The sequence below is a fragment of the Perognathus longimembris genome, chromosome 19, assembly GCF_023159225.1.
Source record: "Perognathus longimembris pacificus isolate PPM17 chromosome 19, ASM2315922v1, whole genome shotgun sequence".
Lineage (NCBI taxonomy): Eukaryota > Metazoa > Chordata > Mammalia > Rodentia > Heteromyidae > Perognathus > Perognathus longimembris.
In genome coordinates this window covers 24,305,631-24,325,959 of record NC_063179.1, presented here as the reverse complement: position 1 = coordinate 24,325,959, position 20,329 = coordinate 24,305,631, and the positions used below count along the sequence as shown (strand labels likewise).

Genomic DNA, 20,329 nt, shown 5'->3' with positions numbered 1-20,329 from the left:
ACAGAAAACGGCCAGAAGCGGCGCTGTGGCTCAAGTGGCAGAGTGCTAGCCTTGAGCGGGAAGAAGCCAGGGACAGTGCTCAGGCCCTGAGTCCAAGGCCCAGGACTGGCCAAAAAAAAAAAAAAAAAAAAACTTACATAGTGCCTTCTAAATTTACACACACATTTTTCAGTTTCAAAAATTATGATGAAGAGGGGCTGCGAATATGGCCTAGTGGCAAGAGTGCTTGCCTCCTACACATGAAGCTCTCGGTTTGATTCCCCAGCACCACATATATGGAAAACGGCCAGAAGGGGTGCTGTGGCTCAGATGGCAGAGTGCTAGCCTTGAGCGGGAAGAAGCCAGGGACAGTGCTCAGGCCCTGAATCCAAGGCCCAGGACTGGCCAAAAAAAAATTATCATGAAGATAATGGAATGTTAGTGTTCAGTGTTATTTTATGAGCCAAATATCTAGTCTTTTATTCTTAGGGAAAAATAGACAAGAGTCAAGAATCTTCAATAGAATGTTTGAAGTAACTAAATATACAATAATGGGAATAAAAAGAGACCTACATTTTATCTAAAAATCAAGTGCCCACAAGATTTTTGTTGTTGTTTTAACACTTGGGCTTTTCTAATAAACTGAAGACTACCTCACTCTGTAGCCCAAGCTGGCCTGGTAGTCTCTTTTGTGCCGCTCCTGAGGCTTGAAAGCTAGGCCTGGGCACTGTCCCTGAGCACCTCTTGCTCAAGTCGAGCCCTCTACCACTTAAACCATAGTGTCACTTCCAGCTTTTTCTATGATATAATTAGACATGAGTCTCACAGACTTTCCTGCCCAGGCTAGCTTCAAACCACAATCCTCGGTTCTCAGCCTCCTGAGTAGCTAGGATTACAAGTGAGAGCCACAGGTGCCTAGCACGCATTTCTTAAGTGGAATCATTCAGAAACTTTTTTTAGCCTACTAAACTTCAATTCACATTCTATAAAGTTGTAATGGTTTTACTTAGTGGTCAAGTTGCTTCATTTAAAAGCCATATTTGCTTCATTTTCCCAAGTCTTTTTTCAGAGGGCTTATAGAGCAAAGTTATGCATATATTCATTCCTAAAATGCTAACTTCAAATGTTTACATTTATCTCATTGAACTTGAATGTGTTGGCTTTGACCATACTTCTACCCTCTTGAGTTTTCCTTTAATCTTCCTTCTGCCATCCATGGTGCTTCTATTCTTGGAAGGTGGTGTCAAGGACAAGGTCCTCTTGACACCTTCCATGAAAGCCTTCATCCTGTCAGGATAAATATAGTCAATCCTCTTAGACAGGTGCTGGCAATACTTTTAATAGGCCAGACAGTAAATATTTTTGGCCTTGCAGTTAAGACATACATTTTCTCCACTCCTTAATTATGCCATTGTTGTGTGAAAAATGCCATAGCTAATGGATGGAAGGGAATGTATTGCCATGAAACTTTATTAGAGAAATCCAAGAAGTACTTAGTTTACCAACTACTGTTATGATACATTGATTAACTGGTGTGAGTCTACATAATTGTATTTCTATTCAACAACCTTGGGTTATATTGTTTTCTTTCTCTCTTTAGCACCTAATGCTACTTAACATGAATTATATAAGCCAGGCCCTGGTGCTTCATGCCCTTAATCCTACCAATTCAGGAGGCTGAAATCTGAGGATAATGTATCAAAGCCAGCCTGGGCAAGAAAGTCCATGAGTTTCTTATCTCCAATTAAGCACCTAAAGAGCCAAAAGTGGAGCTGTGGCTCCAGTGGTACAGTGCTAGCCTTGAACAAAAGGGCTCAGGAAAAGAGCTAGGCAACAATGGGTCACACCTGAAATCCTAGCTATTTAGGAGGCTGAGATTTAGCCTTGAGCAAAAGAGTTCAAGAAACACCAACCAGGCTCCGAGAGCAAGCCCCACAACCAAGGACAACAACAATAACAAAACCTTAGGGTCAACACCCAGGCCCTAAGTTCAAACCCCAGGACTGGCACATACACACGTGAAAATAAAACTGGTGCAATTTTACATAATTGTATTTTCAATAGACAACCTTGAATTATATCTTATTTTTTTTTATTTTTCTGTCTTTTAACAACTAATGCTACCTAATTATACTGCTTGAGATAGCACAGGTATGAAATATTATAATTCAGGATCCCAAACCTCAGTTTATTTTTTCCACTAGTCAGCACTGACTTTAAAGGCTTGCACAATCATACCTACTACTAATTTTAATATTAAATATTCTGAAAACTACATATTGTTGTTAACTATGTGGCAATAATGTTTAACAATCTTGTTTCAGGAAAAATGGGAGTATTTCACAATATGTGTGGCAACCATGGCCAAGTTGAAACTAGCACCAAATCATCCCTGAATCCAGAATATGGAAGAGGAAAACACAGTGGCTTCCCCTGCCAGTGCAGGCTAGCTCCAGGATACCATCATTTAGCTCAGCTCTCCCTGGGTGGCCTTAGATCTCAATGTCTATTTTATTCCTAGAACAGAAGAATTCATTTTATTTTTTTAAGCAGAGTCTCATGGCCCAGGCTGTTCTGGAACTCATGATCTTCCTGCTTTCTACTCCACAATGCTGGGAATATTGGGATGTGCCACCATAGCTGGCAAGAGCCTACTCCCGAACTTTAAATTGCTAGACTGTATTCTTCTGTAGTACCTTTACTTCTTTTTTTAAATTAAATTTTATTGACAAGGTGTTGTGCAAAGGGGGTACAGTTACATAATAAGACAGTGGATACATTTCTTGTGATATCTTACACCATCATTTTTCTTTCCCTTCCCTAGATCAGGTAAGCATATATACAATAGCCAGTGTACCAAAATCATATACTATAGTACCTTTACTTCTTGCTAAGGAGTTTAGGTTTATTAGAAGTGACCATAATCTATTCATCGGCTTTCTTCCTAGTTTCAGAAACATCATTAGGGGTTTCCATATGCCAAATTGTATTAAAGCTACATGAATCAAAAAAGAAAGAAAGAAATTAATGCATCAATCCATTTTGAAATTAGAAAAGTTGTTTGTGACCATTATCCAGATATCCAGGCTATCCCAATCAGAAAGCTTAGTGCATACTCACCAGGGAGAAAGCCTGTGGGAAGTTTAGAGGAGCAGCATGAGCCTCCTTACTAAGAAGAAGTCATTGAGATGTACTGATTTGATATCAGTAATCCAGACATATGTGTTGTGTGGGTCTAAAAGTAGCTGCCTTGGTACTCATCCACTCTGTCTGTGGAGGTGGTCAAGAGGTGTCTATGGTCAAGTACTTTAAGATCATAAGGTGTTAATTAAGAGACTTTGGATTGGAAAACACTAAATTTTGTAAAGTTCTGAGACTGTTGAGAGACTGATTTAAAACATTTAATTCCATGTCTCTTTAGATAGCAAAGAGACTGAGTGACTGGTGATATCAAAATAGCTTTTGGTGGGGGTATGAGTTAAAAGCCATTCATCAAGATTTTTGACAGAGACGAAATGCAGAGGGAAAAGGAAAAAGAAAACTAGGAAGGTTAAGAAAGAGACGTTAGTATATATTCATGATGTATATTTGCAAGACTTATGAATTACTGAGTTAATACATAGATTAGGGCATTCTTTTGTTAATTATTTCTGCATGTTTCCAGATGAGAACAGTAAAAATGAACAAAAGACTGTTTCAGCTAACTTTTCATTCCTCACTCCCTTTTCTTTAATCTCCATATAGTCTCCATATCTCCATTATCATTACTTTATAAACATTCTTGGGAGGAAATTGGAACATAGTGGTACTTAAAAGCATACAAACAGGAGTAATAAATCTTAAAATTTTGCAGGCTGGGCTGGAAATGTAGCCTAGTGGTAGAGTTCTTGCCTAGCATACATGAAGCCCTGGATTCGATTCCTCAGCACCACATATACAGAGAAGGCCAGAAGTGGCACTGTGGCTCAAGAGTGTTAGCCTTGAGCAAAAGATCTGGGACAATGCTCAGGCCCTGAGTTCAAGCTCCAGGACTAGCAAAAAAATAATAATAATATAAGGCTATCTACAAATTCAATGCAATACCCACTAATATCCCAACACCATTTTTTAAGGAAATAGAGGAAGCAATCCAGAAATTCATATGGAACAATAAAAGACCTAGAATAGCAAAAGCAATCCGAAGCAGAAAGAACAGTGCTGGAGGAATCACAATACCCAACTTCAAGCTGTATTATAAAGCTATAGTAATAAAAACAGCTTGGTATTGACACCGGAACAGACCTGAAGACCAATGGAACAGAATTGAAGACCCAGAAATGAACCCACAGAACTACGCCTACTTAATCTTTGATAAAGGAGCTAAAACAATAGTTTGGAAGAAAGCCTCTTTAATAAATGGTGCTGGCGGGCTGGGGATATGGCCTAGTGGCAAGAGTGCCTGCCTCATATACATGAGGCCCTGGGTTCGATTCCCCAGAACCACATATACAGAAAATGGCCAGAAGTGGCGCTGTGGCTCAAGTGGCAGAGTGCTGGCCTTGAGCAAAAAGAAGCCAGGGACAGTGCTCAGGCCCAGAGTCCAAGCCCCAGGACTGGCCATAAATAAAAAATAAATCAATCAATCAATGGTGCTGGCAAAGCTGGTTCAAGACATGCAACAAACTAAAACTAGATCCTTATATATCACCCTGCACCGAAATCAATTCCAAATGGATTAAAGACCTCGAAATCAAAACAAACACCCTGAAAACACTAAAGGAAGAAGTAGGAGAAACACTTGGGCTCCTTGGCGCAGGACGGCACTTCCTTAACAAAGACCCAGAAAGGCTACAAATCAAAGAAAGGTTGGACAAATGGGACTGCATCAAACTGCAGAGCTTCTGCACGGCAAAGGACATAGCTCGCAAGATAAACAGAAAGCCCACAAACTGGGAGAAGATCTTTACTGGCCATTCAACGGACAAAGGCCTCATATCTAAAATATATGCAGAACTAAAAAAATTACGTTCCTCCAAAACAAAACCGCAAAGAACCAATAGCCCCCTTATCAAGTGGGCTAAAGACTTACAAAGAGACTACTCTGATGAGGAAATGAGAATGGCCAAGAGACATATGAAAAAGTGCTCTACATCACTGGCCATAAAAGAAATGCAAATCAAAACAACATTGAGTTTCCATCTCACCCCAGTAAGAATGTCATATATCAAGAAAACTAACAATAACAACTGTTGGAGGGGATGTGGCCAAAAGGGAACCCTTCTTCACTGTTGGTGGGAATGTAAACTGGTTCAACCACCCTGGCAAGCAGTATGGAGATTCCTCAGAAGGCTAAATATAGAACTCCCCTATGACCCAGCAGCCCCACTTTTGGGTATCTATCCAAAAGACCACAAACAAAATCACAGTAAAGCTACTAGCACAACTATGTTCATCGCAGCGCAGTTTGTCATAGCGAGAATCTGGAACCAAGCCAGATGCCCCTCAGTAGACGAATGGATCAGGAAAATGTGGTACATATACACAATGCAATTTTATGCCTCTATCAGAAAGAATGACATTGCCCCATTTGTAAGGAAATGGAAGGACTTGGGGAAAAAAATTATACTAAGTGAAGTGAGCCAGACCCAAAGAAACATGGACTCTATGGTCTCCCTTATTGGGTATAATTAGTACAGGTATAGGCAAGTCACAGCAGAGGATCACAAGAGCCCAATAGCTATACCCTTATGATCACATAAGATGATGCTAAGTGAAATGAACTCCATGTTATGGAAACGATTGTTATATCACAGTTGTAACTACTTTCAACATCCCATCTGTATCTGTAGCTACTATTATTGACGATATTCTTGTATCACCTTCCTGTGGTCGTACCTACACTATCTCTGTAATCTTATCTGAGTATATTGGAAACCATGTATACTGGTATTAGAACTAGGAAATTGAAAGGGAATACCAAAATTGAGAGACACAGAGTAAAAAAAGACAAACAACTACAAAATCAATACTTGCAAAACTGTTTGGTGTAAGTGAACTGAACACCTCATGGGGGGAAAGGGAAAGGGGGAGGAGGGAGGGGGGGTACGAGGGAGGAGGTAACAAACAGTGCAAGTAATGTATCCAATGCCTAACGTATGAAACTGTAACCTCTCTGTACATCAGTTTGATAATAAAAATTTGAAAAAAGGAAAAAAGAATCACAACAAAAGGAAAAAAAAACAAAAAACAAAAAAAAACAAAATTTTTTTAGGGATACTGATTTCCAAACCTTCCTTAGTAAACAGTTACTGATAGTAATCACCTTATTAGCCATGAAAGTAATTTTTGACCAATATATACTGCCCTTTTTATGTAAGAAGCTTGAATTCAATGCCTGGGCATTGGCCTTGAGCTTCTTTTGCTCAAGGCTAGATCTCTACCACTAGAGCCACAGCTCCACTTTCAGCTTTTACTGTTTATATGGCACTGAGGAATTGAACCCAGGGCTTCGTGCATGCTAAGCCGCATTATGCATTTCATACAAATAAAACACAGTTTTTTCTGGATACTGGTGGCTCGTGCCTATAATCCTAGCTACTTAGGAGGCTGAGATCTGAGGATAGCAATTCAAAGTCAACCTAGCACTGAAGTCTGTGAGACTCTTACATCCAATTAACCACTAGAAAACCAGAAGTGGAGCTGTGGGTCAAAGTGGTAGAATACTATCTTTGAATACAAAAACTCAGAGACAGTACCCAGGCCCTGAGTTAAAGCCCCATGATCAACAAAACAAAACAAAACAAAAAAAGACAAAAAGCCAACACAGTTTGATTTTAATTTTATTTTAAAATCTAGACCATCAGTTTGCTGTTCAATTGGAGAATTGGGACAATTAACATTTAGTTATTATTAACATGTGTGTAGTAATTCCTGCTATTTTTGTTGTTTCTGTTGTTTATTTCAGAGCTTAAAATATATCATTAAATTTCCTCCTTGCCTTTAGAGTTTCTATTGGGAAATCTGTAGCTATTCTGAGTGGATTGTCTGTGCAGGTGACTTGGTACTTCTGTCTTGCCTTCAATATTTTTCCTTTGTTGTTGTCTAGGTTTAATACTGTAATATGTTATGCTTTGAGGAGATTCTTTTCATTGATTATGCCAGTCCTGGTCCTGGACTTTGGGTCTAAGGCTCTGACTCAGCTTTTTTGCTTATAGCTAGTGCTCAAGCACTTCAACCATACTTCTACTTCTTATTTTTTGTGGGTTGGAGAAAAACATCTCATAAGTTTGTCTGCCTGAACTGGCTTCCAACCATAATTCTCAGACCTCAGTTTCCTGAGTATCTAGGATTATAGGCCTGGCCTCTCCATACCCAGCAGGGACAGTTGTTTTATCTTGACTGTTTGGACCTGAATGGTCATCTCTTTCTGGAGATATGAGAAGTTTTCTGCTATTACTCTTTGAATGTTTTCAATGCATTTATCTAGTACCTCTTCCCATTCTTCTATACCCATCATTTGCATATTTGGTCTTTTGGAAGTAAACAAGTGCCTGTTTTGTACTATTTTATTTGAATGTTCTAATATTCTATTGTCACTGGAACACAGAATATTAGCTATGCAATTTAACTTATTCTTAGTTTCAACATTCATTAATACTTCTAGAACATAGGCTATGACATTGAGGTAGTAAAATAGGCCCAATAAAAAATTATTGTCAAGAAAGATGGCGGAGTTGGACATTGGGCAGCACTGCCAGCCTGGGAATACGAATAACCCATGGGCAGTGTGTCAGGGGCTCTGGGATGCCACTCACATGCCTGGAACCAGGAGTTCTTGAAGCATTAGAGTACAAATTTTCTTCCATTCATTTGTGATGGCTATTCAGGAATATTTTGCATTGAACATAGAAGCAAGGACTCTCATAGTTGTCCTGAGGTGACTGTAATCAAAAAGAGAGTTCAGACTGATAAACATAATCCTACCCATGTTCCTACAAGGACTGTGCTGAGAAGGAACTTGTGGCAGTTTGTTTGGTTTTGCTTCTTCTTTGCCAGTCCTGGGGCTTGAACTCAGGGCCTGAGCACTGTCCCTGGCTTCTTTTTGCTCAAGGCTAGCACTCTGTCACTTGAGCCACAGCGTCTCTTCCGGTTTTTTCTATATATGTGGTGCTGAGGAATCGAACCCAGGGCTTCATGTATATAAAATGAGTACTTTACCACTAGGCCATATTCCCAGCCCACTTGTGGCAGTTACATGTCCATTCTGTGAGAAGAATTTTTAAGCCTAAGACATCGTCATCAGTCAGACCATGAGTGTGAAAAACTGGAAATCCCAAAGCCTCACATGGCTGCCACTCAAAAACTTGTTAAAGACATTATTGATTCTAAGACAGGAGAGAGAGCAAGTAAACGACAGAAAGGTGCCAAAAATAGTGAGACGGCTGCAAAGGTTGCATTGATGAAATTAAAGATGCATGCCGATGGAGATAAGTCATTGCCACAGAAAGAAAGAGTTTACTCTTAAGTTTTCCTACCAAAGGGGAGGAAAGAGAAGAGCAAACCCATATTCTTTGCCACCGGTGGAGCGTTGGGAAGGCTCTAGACTTTGCAGCTTCCTTAGCCAGTCTTAAAAATGACAAAAACAAGTTAGTAGCTAAAGAAATTAAGATTATGTCACAGTACTTTGGGAGAAGTTTTACCCCTGGATGGCATTTGGAAATGTGGATTACTAAAGAGGACTATCCTTTATATAATGGTGGAAACATTATTTTGGAATACATTGATGATGAAGAACAGATTTTAAAAAATATTGAATCTTGCTTGGAGTAATCTTTGAAGGATTCAAGCCAGAAATCACACACACACACACACACACACACACACACACACACACACACACTTCTATGTACATGTTTAAGTCAGTTACTTTTACCAGCGGGGTTTTTTTGTTGTTGTTCTGCTTTTGTTTTTACTCTTTTTGTATATTGATATGGGTGCTTGAACTCAGGGTCTTGCTATCTTGCTTGGCTTTTTCACTCAAAGCTTGCACTACCACTGGAATCATATACTTCTGGCTTTTTGCTGGTTAGAGATAATAGTCTCTCAGATTTGTTTGCCTCTGCTGGCCTCAAATCATGATTTTCAGATCTCAATTTTCTGAGTAGAGAGGATTCTTGGTGTGAGCCAGCAGTAGCTGCCTCATTTTTACTTTCTAAAGTTGCTTTTTAAGTTACCTTCCTTACATCTAAGATTACAGTATCAGTTTTTTGTGTCTTAAAGTTTAACTGTATATGGACACCCAATTATTAGCAAATTCTTATAGTCACTTAGCTTTGTTAGATTCTGCTTTAAAACTATGGTGTGTTTCCCTGTTGGTGGATGTGAGCTTCGCTTGGCCCTGGCACTTTCTATTGTCATCTTCATGTAGAAGAAACAACCCCCTTTCTGTGACTTTGCAGTTTTTATGTCAGTGGGAAAAGTAGATGGCAAATATCTCAGATACATTTGTCAGTTTTGCTGTTAGCAAGTACCATGGTCAAGCCTAATATTAATAGACCAGAGTGCATAGCCTACATCACAATGTATACATTGATAGAGATCATCTCAAAGAGTCTCCCTGTCCACCCCACTCCCATCCCATAGGATGTATTTTGTTACAGGGTATACCAGTTGATCCCTGTGGCTTTGCTGCATAACCTCTGAGCATTAATAGCCATTGACTATGTCTGCTTGCAACTCTATGTACATGCCTCCCTCCCATTCAGTCTTGTAAACTTTTTTTTTTTCCTGTCCGAATGCCACTCTCAACACCTCTAGTTTCCTAAATTTTTGGATGAAGAATCATAGGCCTAAAAAGGGAAAATTACTTTCTTGGTGTAACCTAGCTATGCTGAGGTATAGTTCTGACAAAACTAATTCTCTCCATTAAAACTCATCTTTTTAAAAAATGTATATGAGTCTATTATAAATAAGAAGAAAGTGGGTATAGCTCAACTTCATTACAGTCTTTCCTGTACACACACACACACACACACACACACACACACACACACACACGTATATATACCAAAGCAATACTTGTGCTAAAAATAAGTACATTTACTAGTAAAGTAAAATTAAGGGTCCTAACTAATATTTTCTGTTTATGCTTACCAAAGTACTATTATGTGGATGCAACAGAAATTATTTCTATTCTTTGTATTATTATGGATATATAGTGGTTTTAATTAAAAGACTAAGCTAAAAATTATTGTCAAAAAAATCATGACTTGGCTAGGAATATGGCCTAGTGATAATAAGGTGCTCACCTAACATACATGAAGCCCTGGGTTCAATTCCCCAGCACCACATATATAGAAAAAGCCAGAAGTGACGCTGTGGCTCAAATGGTAGAGTGCTACCCTTGAGCAAAAAGAAGCCAGGGACAGTGCCTAGGCCCTGAGTTCAAGCCCCAGGATTGGCAAAAAAGAAAAAATGATTTTAAAAAACAACATGACTATCTGGATGCTTGTGAACAAGTTGCGCAATCTTAATGAGTCTCACATTTTGTGCACAGTAATTATTTAAGGACTATTAGAAATAATAAACTAGAAAATTTCACACACACGAAAAGGGTTTTCTAGCACTCCAGTGTATAAAGAAAGCAGAAATGGGCTGGGGATATGGCCTAGTGGCAAGAGTGCCTACCTCACATACATGAGGCCCTGGGTTCGATTCCCCAGCACCACATATACAGAAAATGGCCAGAAGTGGCGCTGTGGCTCAAGTGGCAGAGTGCTAGCCTTGAGCAAAAAGAAGCCAGGGACAGTGCTCAGACCCTGAGTCCAAGCCTCAGGACTGGCCAAAAAAAAAAAGAAAGAAAGCAGAAGTGACTTTTCATTATTGAAAATTTGTATGCCCACAAACTGGTAGTACATCAATGGATTTTTAAACTAGTTTATTCTCTAGGTTAAATTTACATTACATCTGTACTCAAAGTTTCAGGTTTGTCTCTTTGCTCCTCAATAAAATTCTGAGATCAAGATGGAGATTGGGAAGATCATGATACAAGATAAGCCTGGACAAAGAAATCAGATGTGGTGATACACATTTGAAGTTCAAGCAACATAAGAGGTATGGGTAAGAGTACTGCAATTTAAGGCTAGCCCCAGGCAAAAGTAATATCTGAAAAATAGCCAAAGCAAAAAATGTCTAAGAAAGGTTCATGGTAGAGTACTTCTCTAGCAAACATGAGGCCCTAAGTTCCTTAGTTCTATGTATGTATATATATGGGGTAGATAAATAGATGTGTGTGTGTGTGTGTGTGTGTGTATATATATATATATATATATGTTTTAATGTGTATCGGTATACACATGTGTTACACATAATTTTTTATTTCTCCATATCTGTTAATAAGTCATATATTTGTTTTTAACATATCTGCATGTATATACATATGCATATACATAATTATATAGGAGTGATAATGGGAAAGCATACAAAGATTCATCATTTAACTTCATTGGGGCCTTCTTTTGCCAATAGCTTCCATAGAGTTGGTAAGAAAATTTTTACTTTTTCTGTTTGTCTCTATAGTCTCAAATTTCAGTCCTTAATCAATTTCCCCATACTCCCTCCTTTATTTGAAATAAGTATTTTTCTGCACAGTCTATCTTTCTGTGTGTAGCAATACTGCCACCTTCTGTAAATGTAGGGAAAGTACTGTCCTAGCTTTCAAAATTTAAGATTACTGTAGTTTTCTGTTAACTACGGTATCATTTGACAAATAATCCAAGATCTTTTGTGGCTATTAAAATTTAATATATTTCAGTTAGGAAAACAACTCTGATAGACATCCTGAATAAATTTATCAAACCTATCTGATAGGTTTGCAGCTGCTGTTTAAAGTAAATAAGCCTTATAAATAATGTCTTCTTATAAGATTTTAAAAATAAGACCAACATTTTGATACATTTTTAAAAGTAGTCATTATCCTAAATACTTTAAGATATTTAAGTTCTTAACAACGCAATGAGTTAGGTATTATAATTATTTTCATTTTAAAATTAAACAAACTAAGCATAAAGAAGAAAAAAAATGCCCCAAATCAAATGATGATAAAGGTAAGATTGTAATCCACAATGATCTTATTGAGGGTCCATACATTTAATGACTAAGCTACTTATGAGACATGTAGAAAGGATAAGTAGATGAGGCTGGGAATGTGGCCTAGTGGTAGAGTGCTTGCCTACCATGCATGAAGCCCTGGGTTCGATTCCTCAGTACCACATATACAGAAAAAGCTGGAAGTGGGTGCTGTGACTCAAGTGGTAGAGTGCTAGCCTTGAGCAAAAAGAAGCAGGGACAGTGTTCAGGCCCTGAGTTCAAGCCCCAGGACTGGCAAAAAAGAAAAAAGAAAGGATAAGTAGATACTGCAGTACGAATCTTAACATATATGGAATTTAACTTGTTAACAATTCAGCAAGGGTCAGGCTTCATTATGTTATGCAAATTTGCCTAGTACTTAATACATAAGCGAAAATATAAAGGAAATATAAAGGCCAACATAAACACTATTTCTCTCTCTTTCTCTCTCTCTCATACACATACACACACACACACACACACACACACACGCGCACAGGTTAAAAAGTCATCATACCATAAAGTATAAATGAAACAATAACCACAAGAGAAATGTAACTATAGAAGATTTTTCACAACTTACAATTATGATTAATAATTAAATGTGTTTAGAATATATTAGTTTGATTAAAAGCTCTTCATAGATTAGTCTATGCTCCTACAACATAATAATATCTAAGAGCCAATGTGAGAAGGCCCTGTCTACAGGGTGGTAGCATTAAAGGTGCTGTGGACCATGGAGAAATGAGAACTTTAGAGAGGTCCGTAGGTCACAGGGATTATATGGCCTGCTCTATCTGGCATTTTCTCTTTCTGCTTCCTGGTCTATGGTGTATTTTGTTCTACCACATACTCTTGCCATAATATACTTGCCTTGTCAAAGACTCAACATCATGCAACTGCCAGCAAAGAGCAGCTCTAGAACCATGAGACCAAACAAACCTATTGCTTATTTATTTATTTGTTGTCAAAGTGATATACAGAAGGGTTACAGTTTCATACATAAGGCAGTGAGTACATTTCTTATCAAACTTGTTACCCCCTCTTTCATTTTTCTCCCACCTTCCCCCCTCCCCACTTTCCTCCCCCCACCCCTAGTTGTACAGTTGGCTTACAACGTATCAAAATGAGTTCCAAGATATGAAGACATGAGATCTTGTTGTTGGTGTTGTTATTTTCTTTATATATGGTTCGCTTGTATGACTATCTTCGGGAAGGTAGGGGGAACGCACAAAACTCAAAGGAAAAGGGGTGGAAAGGTGCAGCAGTGGCGCTCACGGGACACTGTCATGAAAATGAGATGAGAGAGAGGGTTTGGGAGAGAGAGCAAGGGAAAGGAAGACACTGTGTGAAAGGAAATGTATTCATTGCCTGGCTCATGCAATTCTAATTCCTCTGTACATCACCTTTATAATTACAAAGTAAAATATTTTAAAGAGTCTAAAAGAATCTAATTTGGCTATGTTTCTCTTGACACGTGATACCCTGCACAGCTTTGAGACTCCGAAGCAAGAGAGGCTTCACCAGATCTTCACTTAGACCTTTCACTAGAACTGTGAGCCTTTTTTCTTTAGAATTTACCAAGTGGGTGGTGCTGTGCTACTAGCAACAACAGAAAGAAAAAAAAAGATTTTGTAACATTTTCTTAACCTGTAATGCTTACTTATACAAACTATCATGCACATTGCCTGACAGTGATTATAAAGGTTAGTTAATGCTTGGTAAATTTTACAGTGGACTCATAATTAGTATTTATTAAATCCACACTATCCCCTATAATGATAACTAGAAAAATAAAATGAATTGGATGAAAGCCAGCAAGAATAAAATACAGTAAATCATGTACCGTGCCACAGAGGGTAGAGAGCCCAGGTAACAGTTTTATCTCAAGACAACTGAGGTGTAAAAACACTATTTAAAATGAGCTAATTGAAAAGATACACATGCCAGGTACAAGTAGCTCATACCTGTAATCCTAGCTGCTCAGTAGACTGAGATGAAGATTGAGGTTCAAAGCAAGTCTGGACAGAAAAGCCCATGAGACTCTTAACCCCAACTACCCACTAAAAACACCAGAAGTAGACACATGGTTCAAGTGGTAGAGTGCTAGCCTTGATCAAAAAAGCTCAGGGACAGTGCCAAGCCCTGAGTTCAAGTCCTAGGACTGGCACTGGAGAGAGAGAAAGACAGAGACAGACAGACAGAGATAAAGACAGAAAGACAGAGAGATAGAGACTCAAATTTCATAGTTATAACAGGAAGAAAAATATGGGAGTAATATAAAATTATCAAAAAAAATGTAAAGATTCATTTAGGAGTTGAATATGGTGAGGAGGGGGAGGTTTGAAGCTTTTTTTCCTGTAATTAATTTAAGGTAAAAAATTAAAAATAATATCAAAACTACAGCAGCTATAACTGTCCAATAAAAAGCCTACCTAACAAAAGGCAGGATAGTGTCTGATTGAACAAACATACACATCATGACTTTCAAATGGTTTAGGTTCCCACAGTCTAAAATGAGGATCATCGTGGATGCTTAGATTCTACTTCATCAAGAATCCATTCAATGCCAGTCAAAAAACCAGTCAGAGTTTCAGCCTCTATATCCTGGACCTATGAGCAGATAAGAGAGAATATTGTCCATAAAAACTGAAGTTCAAATTTGTATGATCTGGAGAGACATTTTTTCTACATATAAGAAAAAAAAAGGAGGGAAGGAAAAAGGAAAAGATGGATAGAAAGGGAGGGAGGCTGGGAAAGAAGGAGGAAGGAAAGTGGCAAGGGAAGGGAGTAGGAAGAGGAGGGAGGGGAGGTGGAGGGAAGACTGCAAATAATCATCCTCAGGATGTGTTTCAAGGACTCTGGAAGAAAAGGAAGAGCAAACCCACCCAAAATTAAGGAAAGAAATAATGAGTTGATTTTCTGAGATATAAACAAAATCTACAAAACTTAGCTAGACTAAGAAAAAAAAAGAAAATATCTTAAATAAAAAGAATGAGAAGTAGAAAAGGAGACATTATGACTGATAATACAGTAGTAAAGGAGTTCATTAGGATACTACCAACAACTTTATGCTAACAAATTATAAACCCTTGAAGAAATGGATAAATTTATGGACATACAATCTATCAAAATGGAAGTACAAAGACATAAAAAACATAAAACAGAACAATAATGAACAGTAAAAATTGAATCACTATTTTAAAAGTCACCCAGTAAAACACAGTGTAAGACTAGATGGCTATGAACCTTTTAGAGGTGGGAACTAGGGCTGGGAATATGGCCTAGTGGCAAGAGTGTTTGCCTCCTATACGTGGAGCCCTGGGTTCAATTCCCCAGCACCACATATATAGAAAAAACGGCCAGAGGTGGCGCTGTGGCTCAAGTGGCAGAGTGCTGGCCTGGAGCAAAAAGAAGCCAGGGACAGTGCTCAGGCCCTGAGTCCAAGGCCCAGGACTGAAAAAAAAAAAGAAAAAAAAAAAAAAAGGTGGGAACTAGTCATCATGCCTTTAAAGGAGCTATTGGAATCCTAGCCCTATCTTTCTCCACTCTTCTGTTCTTGGCCATGAAATGATGAGTCTTCCCCATGTACTCTGATATAAAAAGCAAGAGGGGAAGGGGGGTGGGGGGTGGAGGGCTGGGAATACATCCTAGTGGCAAAAGTGCTTGCCTCATATATAGAAAACAGCCAGAAGTGGCGCTGTGGCTCAAGTGGCAGAGTGCCAGCCTTGAGCAAAAAGAAGCCAGGGACAGTGCTCAAGTCCTAGTGACCAAAAAAAAAGCAAGAGGGCCAGCCAACCTAAATATGAATCAACATAAACCTTTTTAACTTATCACCTAAGGGAGTTTAATTACAGTAAGAGAAAGACAACCAATACAAATATCAAATAAAAAAATACAGTAAAAACTGTTATTTCCAGAGCAACCAGACTTACCATCCATGGGTGGTTTAAAAGATTAAGACGCAGCTCATGGGCCAAATAAAAACAGGGCATTCTTTTTACATCTGCTTGTGAAACACAAGATAAAACCAGCATTGGTCTCTCTGAAGACCCAAAAGCTGGATCGGTCATTGCCATGATACGAGAAAATTCATCTTCCCATTCATGTCCTAAGGAAAGTAAATCATAACATTTAATTTGCATTTCTTATAAAGGTTTTAAAAATAATAAAATTACATTGAAATAATCAAAACAAGGAACAACAATTTACCAGGATACAAACTTAATGAACTGCCTTTATTGCCCTTATTCATTTATTGTTCTGCTTATAAAATCAGATTGAGTACTAGTCTAGTCTTCAGCAAAAAAGCTTGGGTACAGTACCCAGGACCTGAGCTCAAGCCCCAGGAGCAGCACAAAACAAAACAAAAAAAGGTAATCTTTCAAAGATAGAAATTTAGGTGAAACCAGAAAGAGAAACAAAAATCACCGTACATTCATATGCAAACGTGAGTGAGAAAAGTTACTTGGCTCATATGCCTAACATATCTAAAGTATTTACTATCTGGTCCTCTAAGAAGTTTGCTGATACTGAGTTCAATTATTTAGGTTTCCTGAGTTCTTGGGTTATCTGTTCCTACTTTACTTTTTCTTTTACTTTAATTGGAATAGCCTTTGAGTTCACAGATTTTTCCCCCCTTTTCTAATAGACTCATTGAAAGAGCTGTCATATATACATATATGTATATATATATATATGTGTGTGTGTACATATATATATTAAAATATATATTATTTTGTAGATCTTGGGCTTGAATGCCTGGGCACTGTCCCTGAGCTTATTTTGCTCAAGGCTAGCACTCTACCACTTGAGTCACAGCACCACTTCTGGCTTTTTCTGTTTATGTGGTATGGAATCGAACCCAGGGCTTCATGCATCCTAGGCAAGCACTATACCACTGAGCCACAGTCCCAGCCCTTCCATTATATTACTTTTATTATCCAGAAATTTCAATTTGCTTTGTAGGGTGGTACTGCAGTTTTTAAACTCAGGGCCTTGTGCTTACTAGGCAAAAATCTGAACAAGGCCCATAGCCCTTTTTTCTTTAGTTTTTTCAGGAAGTAGGGTCTTGTGGTTTTTTGCTTGTGTGTGTGCCAGTCCTAGGGCTTGAACTCAGGTCCTGGGTACTGTCCCCAAGCTTTTTCGCTCAAGACTAGCACTTGAGCTACACTTCTGGTTCTTTGGTAGTTAACTGGAAAAGAATCTCACAGACTTTCCTGCCCCTTTGACCTATGATCCTCAAATCTAAAACTAAATCCTACATCTAAAACTGCTAATTAGCTAGCATTATAGCCACATGCCTCATGTCTGGCATTCAGTCTGATTTTATAGCAGTGGGATAAAATAAATCTGCTAAATAGATGTAGATTCTCACTGTATCTTGTATGTTTTATTTTTTATTATATTTATGTTTTTTGTTTATGATATTATGTTTATTTTCCTTTCTCTTTTTTTTTTTTTTTGCAGTGCTAGGGATTGAACACAAGCTCTCATGTGGGAGTTCTCTACTATTTCTACTTATTTGATAGGAACCTATCTGCTGATAGGCTATAAGTAGGGAATACGCCTTCTTTAGCTCTCAATTGTATCTCCAGAGCATATAACAGCTGACAGACCTCAAAAACCATTTGGAACTCCACAACAGTCTGTTGACAAACTCCTATTTTGTTTCACTTCTAACTTTTGCTTGTATAGATAACCCTATAAGTGAGAATAACTTGAATTTTTCTTATGAGTTGTCCAGGTTTTCAAAGTAGAATTTCATTCGTGCCTAACAGACTGTAGGAAAAATAAATAAATTCAATGGAAATTCAAACCAATATACTGCATAACTGTTTGGGGGAAAAACTTGTAATGTTGGCTCTTGGTCCAATGTTTGATTTCACACCTAAATATCACTGTCAATGGCAGCCACTCAGAATATATGGAAAATATTATCAACTCACTGAATTAATTAGCCAGTCTATAGCTTATCCCCACACTTCTCTATGTGGGTAAAAACAAATGCAAAAAGTTATCACATGAATTATATGAACCCAGTCAGAAGCAGAGATAACATACAGAAGCATACAACATAAAACATTAGATGGCTATTGTATCAAATGTTAGTATATGTTAGGATTTTCTGGGTATTTATTGCTAAAAAAAAATGGATTCAGCCCAAATCTACACATCACAATCTACTCACGTGGTAATTAAGCAGCTGTATGTTTAATAAGCTCCCATGTGATCTCAATGAGTATCAAGGTTTGAGAACTCACTGTTTACAATAATGGGTAGAAATTGTAGTGATAAAGTTAACTGTCATGTTGTTAAAATGCCACAGTTAAATCAAACAATTTGTTTTGCAATGAGTGATGTCACTGTTTTAGAGAAAAATGAGAAAACACTTACTTGTTTCTGCTTCAGCATTTGCAACATAGATGAACCCATCTACAACTTCACACACCTTCTGAATTTGTGGGATTACGCTATACCGGCTTCCTTGTTGGTCATTCCCTTCCCTCTGTCGGCTGAACATCTTGTTCACTGCACTTGTGTGTTCTTCCCTTGCTCTGTCTCTTTCCTTTCTATATGAAAAATAGAAATAGAGATGATTTTTAAAAGACTTTAAACAGATTCCATCCCACTAGAGTGTGTCAGTCCTAATATTTCAGACAGGCTAAGAAGGTAGCCTTACCTTGTGGTGGAATAAAGTATCAGGATGTTGAATTTATGTTGGTTACTTGGCTGAAAACTGACTCCTGATCCAATACCTAAGGCACAAAATTACAGCAATCAAGACAGGTCATTAGTAGAGATAACACAAATTCAGACAGAAACAAATTATCCAGTGAAGGCAAAAAGAACAAAGTAAGAGTCCTGGCAAGTTGTGTGTAACTCGGAGACAAAATGCAATCTATATTAAAGAAACAAGGCTGCATAAAACTTCCACTTACTTGGCAATAAAAAATAGGGACAGAGAACAAAAAACTGCTAATCTCATTGGCCCTTTGTAAAAAAATATATTTAACTATTTCTAGTTGTACAAAGGAGTAACCCTTCAACAAATCAGTTTATAACTACAATGCACCTTGATCACCTCTTTCTCATTGGTCTTTTTATATCATCACTGACATCAGCCACTTTATCATCTCATCAGAACAGCAACATCATAGCAACCACTGTTGTTGATCTTCAACACCAAGACAGTGTGAATATTTTTATGTTTCCTGTTAGTTACTCACATAATCCTTGTATATGCCGAGGAAAGTCTCCTTTCTCCCTGTGAAAAGTTGTGCCACAGGTAGTACCTTATAAAATTGAGCAAATATTACATGTACTAAAATTTGGACTTAAATAGACTTGGATTCAAATCCTGAGTGAAATTTCCACTGATAGCCATATCTTTGTAAGCCTCAGTGTGTGTGTGTGTGTGTGTGTGTGTGTGTGTGTGTGTGTGTGTTGGTACTGAGGCTTGAACTCAGAACTATATACTCTTGATCAGGTTGTTGGTACTCTACCACTTGAGCCAAGCAGCCAGTCCAGCATTTTAGTGCTTAATTGGAGATCATGTCTCACAGACTTTTTTTGCCTAGGATGGCTTCAACCTGCAATACTCTTATCTCAACCTCTTCAATAGCTAGGATTACATGCATGAGACACCAGCACCCAGCTTGAGCCTCTGTTTTGACACAAAGGTATAGAAATATATGCTTCATAGGGTAACCCCCCATAAGATCCAATCCGGTATACAAAACTCCTAGTAGAATAATTGGTAAATAAAGGTGATAAACACTGGCTTCTTAGTCCTTTATGTCTGAGTCATTCAGCAGTATTGCTAATACTTTCTTAACCACTTCCCCTCATCGACTTGGTAATGTTCAATGGCTGGCTCTCCTCTTGCCTCCTGGTTAGATGTTTCTTGAATTATATGACTCTGCTTCTCCATGTAAAGGTCCCCTTCCACCTGTCCACTTCTCTCCACCTCCATTACCACTCTCTAGTCCAAATTGCTATTGTTGCTCATCTGGATTTCCACGATAATGTCTAATCAGCCTCCTATATCCTCTTGCTTTTAACCATCCTTTCTTCTGACAGCGGCTGGAGAAATTGCTTAATAATGCCTGTCTAATCATCTCTTCTCTACAAAAAATTCAGACAGAGAATCAAATTCAATGTAATCTGGCCTACATTCATCTCATTAGAGATAACTCCAGCTATTTATAACTTTAGTATCTGCATAATGACTAATCTACTTTTG

The 20,329-nt window shown here is 38.2% G+C and overlaps 1 protein-coding gene, 1 long non-coding RNA gene and 1 pseudogene across 3 annotated transcripts in view; 2 read left to right on the top strand and 1 right to left on the bottom strand.

Annotated features, from left to right (window-relative positions):
- The first annotated feature begins 7,682 nt into the window (after positions 1-7,682).
- On the top strand, positions 7,683-8,819 carry LOC125367443 (annotated as a pseudogene).
- A 5,543-nt stretch (positions 8,820-14,362) lies between these two features.
- The window catches only part of Fbxo4 (F-box protein 4), a 12,229-nt gene continuing 6,262 nt past the window's right edge, over positions 14,363-20,329 (bottom strand). For both annotated transcript variants that reach the window (XM_048368104.1, XM_048368105.1), the window contains exons 4-7: positions 18,767-18,842; positions 18,481-18,656; positions 16,020-16,195; positions 14,363-14,697 (exon numbers count right to left, since the gene is read on the bottom strand). In XM_048368104.1, coding sequence (XP_048224061.1) covers positions 14,608-14,697; positions 16,020-16,195; positions 18,481-18,656; positions 18,767-18,842 — 518 coding nt within the window. In that variant the 3' untranslated portion in view covers positions 14,363-14,607. The remainder of the gene's footprint in view (positions 14,698-16,019; positions 16,196-18,480; positions 18,657-18,766; positions 18,843-20,329) is intronic.
- Positions 14,602-20,329, top strand: part of LOC125367444 — a 20,281-nt gene continuing 14,553 nt past the window's right edge. Inside the window, exons 1-2 of the long non-coding RNA XR_007214087.1 lie at positions 14,602-14,612; positions 18,367-18,374. This is a non-coding gene — a long non-coding RNA (uncharacterized LOC125367444). The remainder of the gene's footprint in view (positions 14,613-18,366; positions 18,375-20,329) is intronic.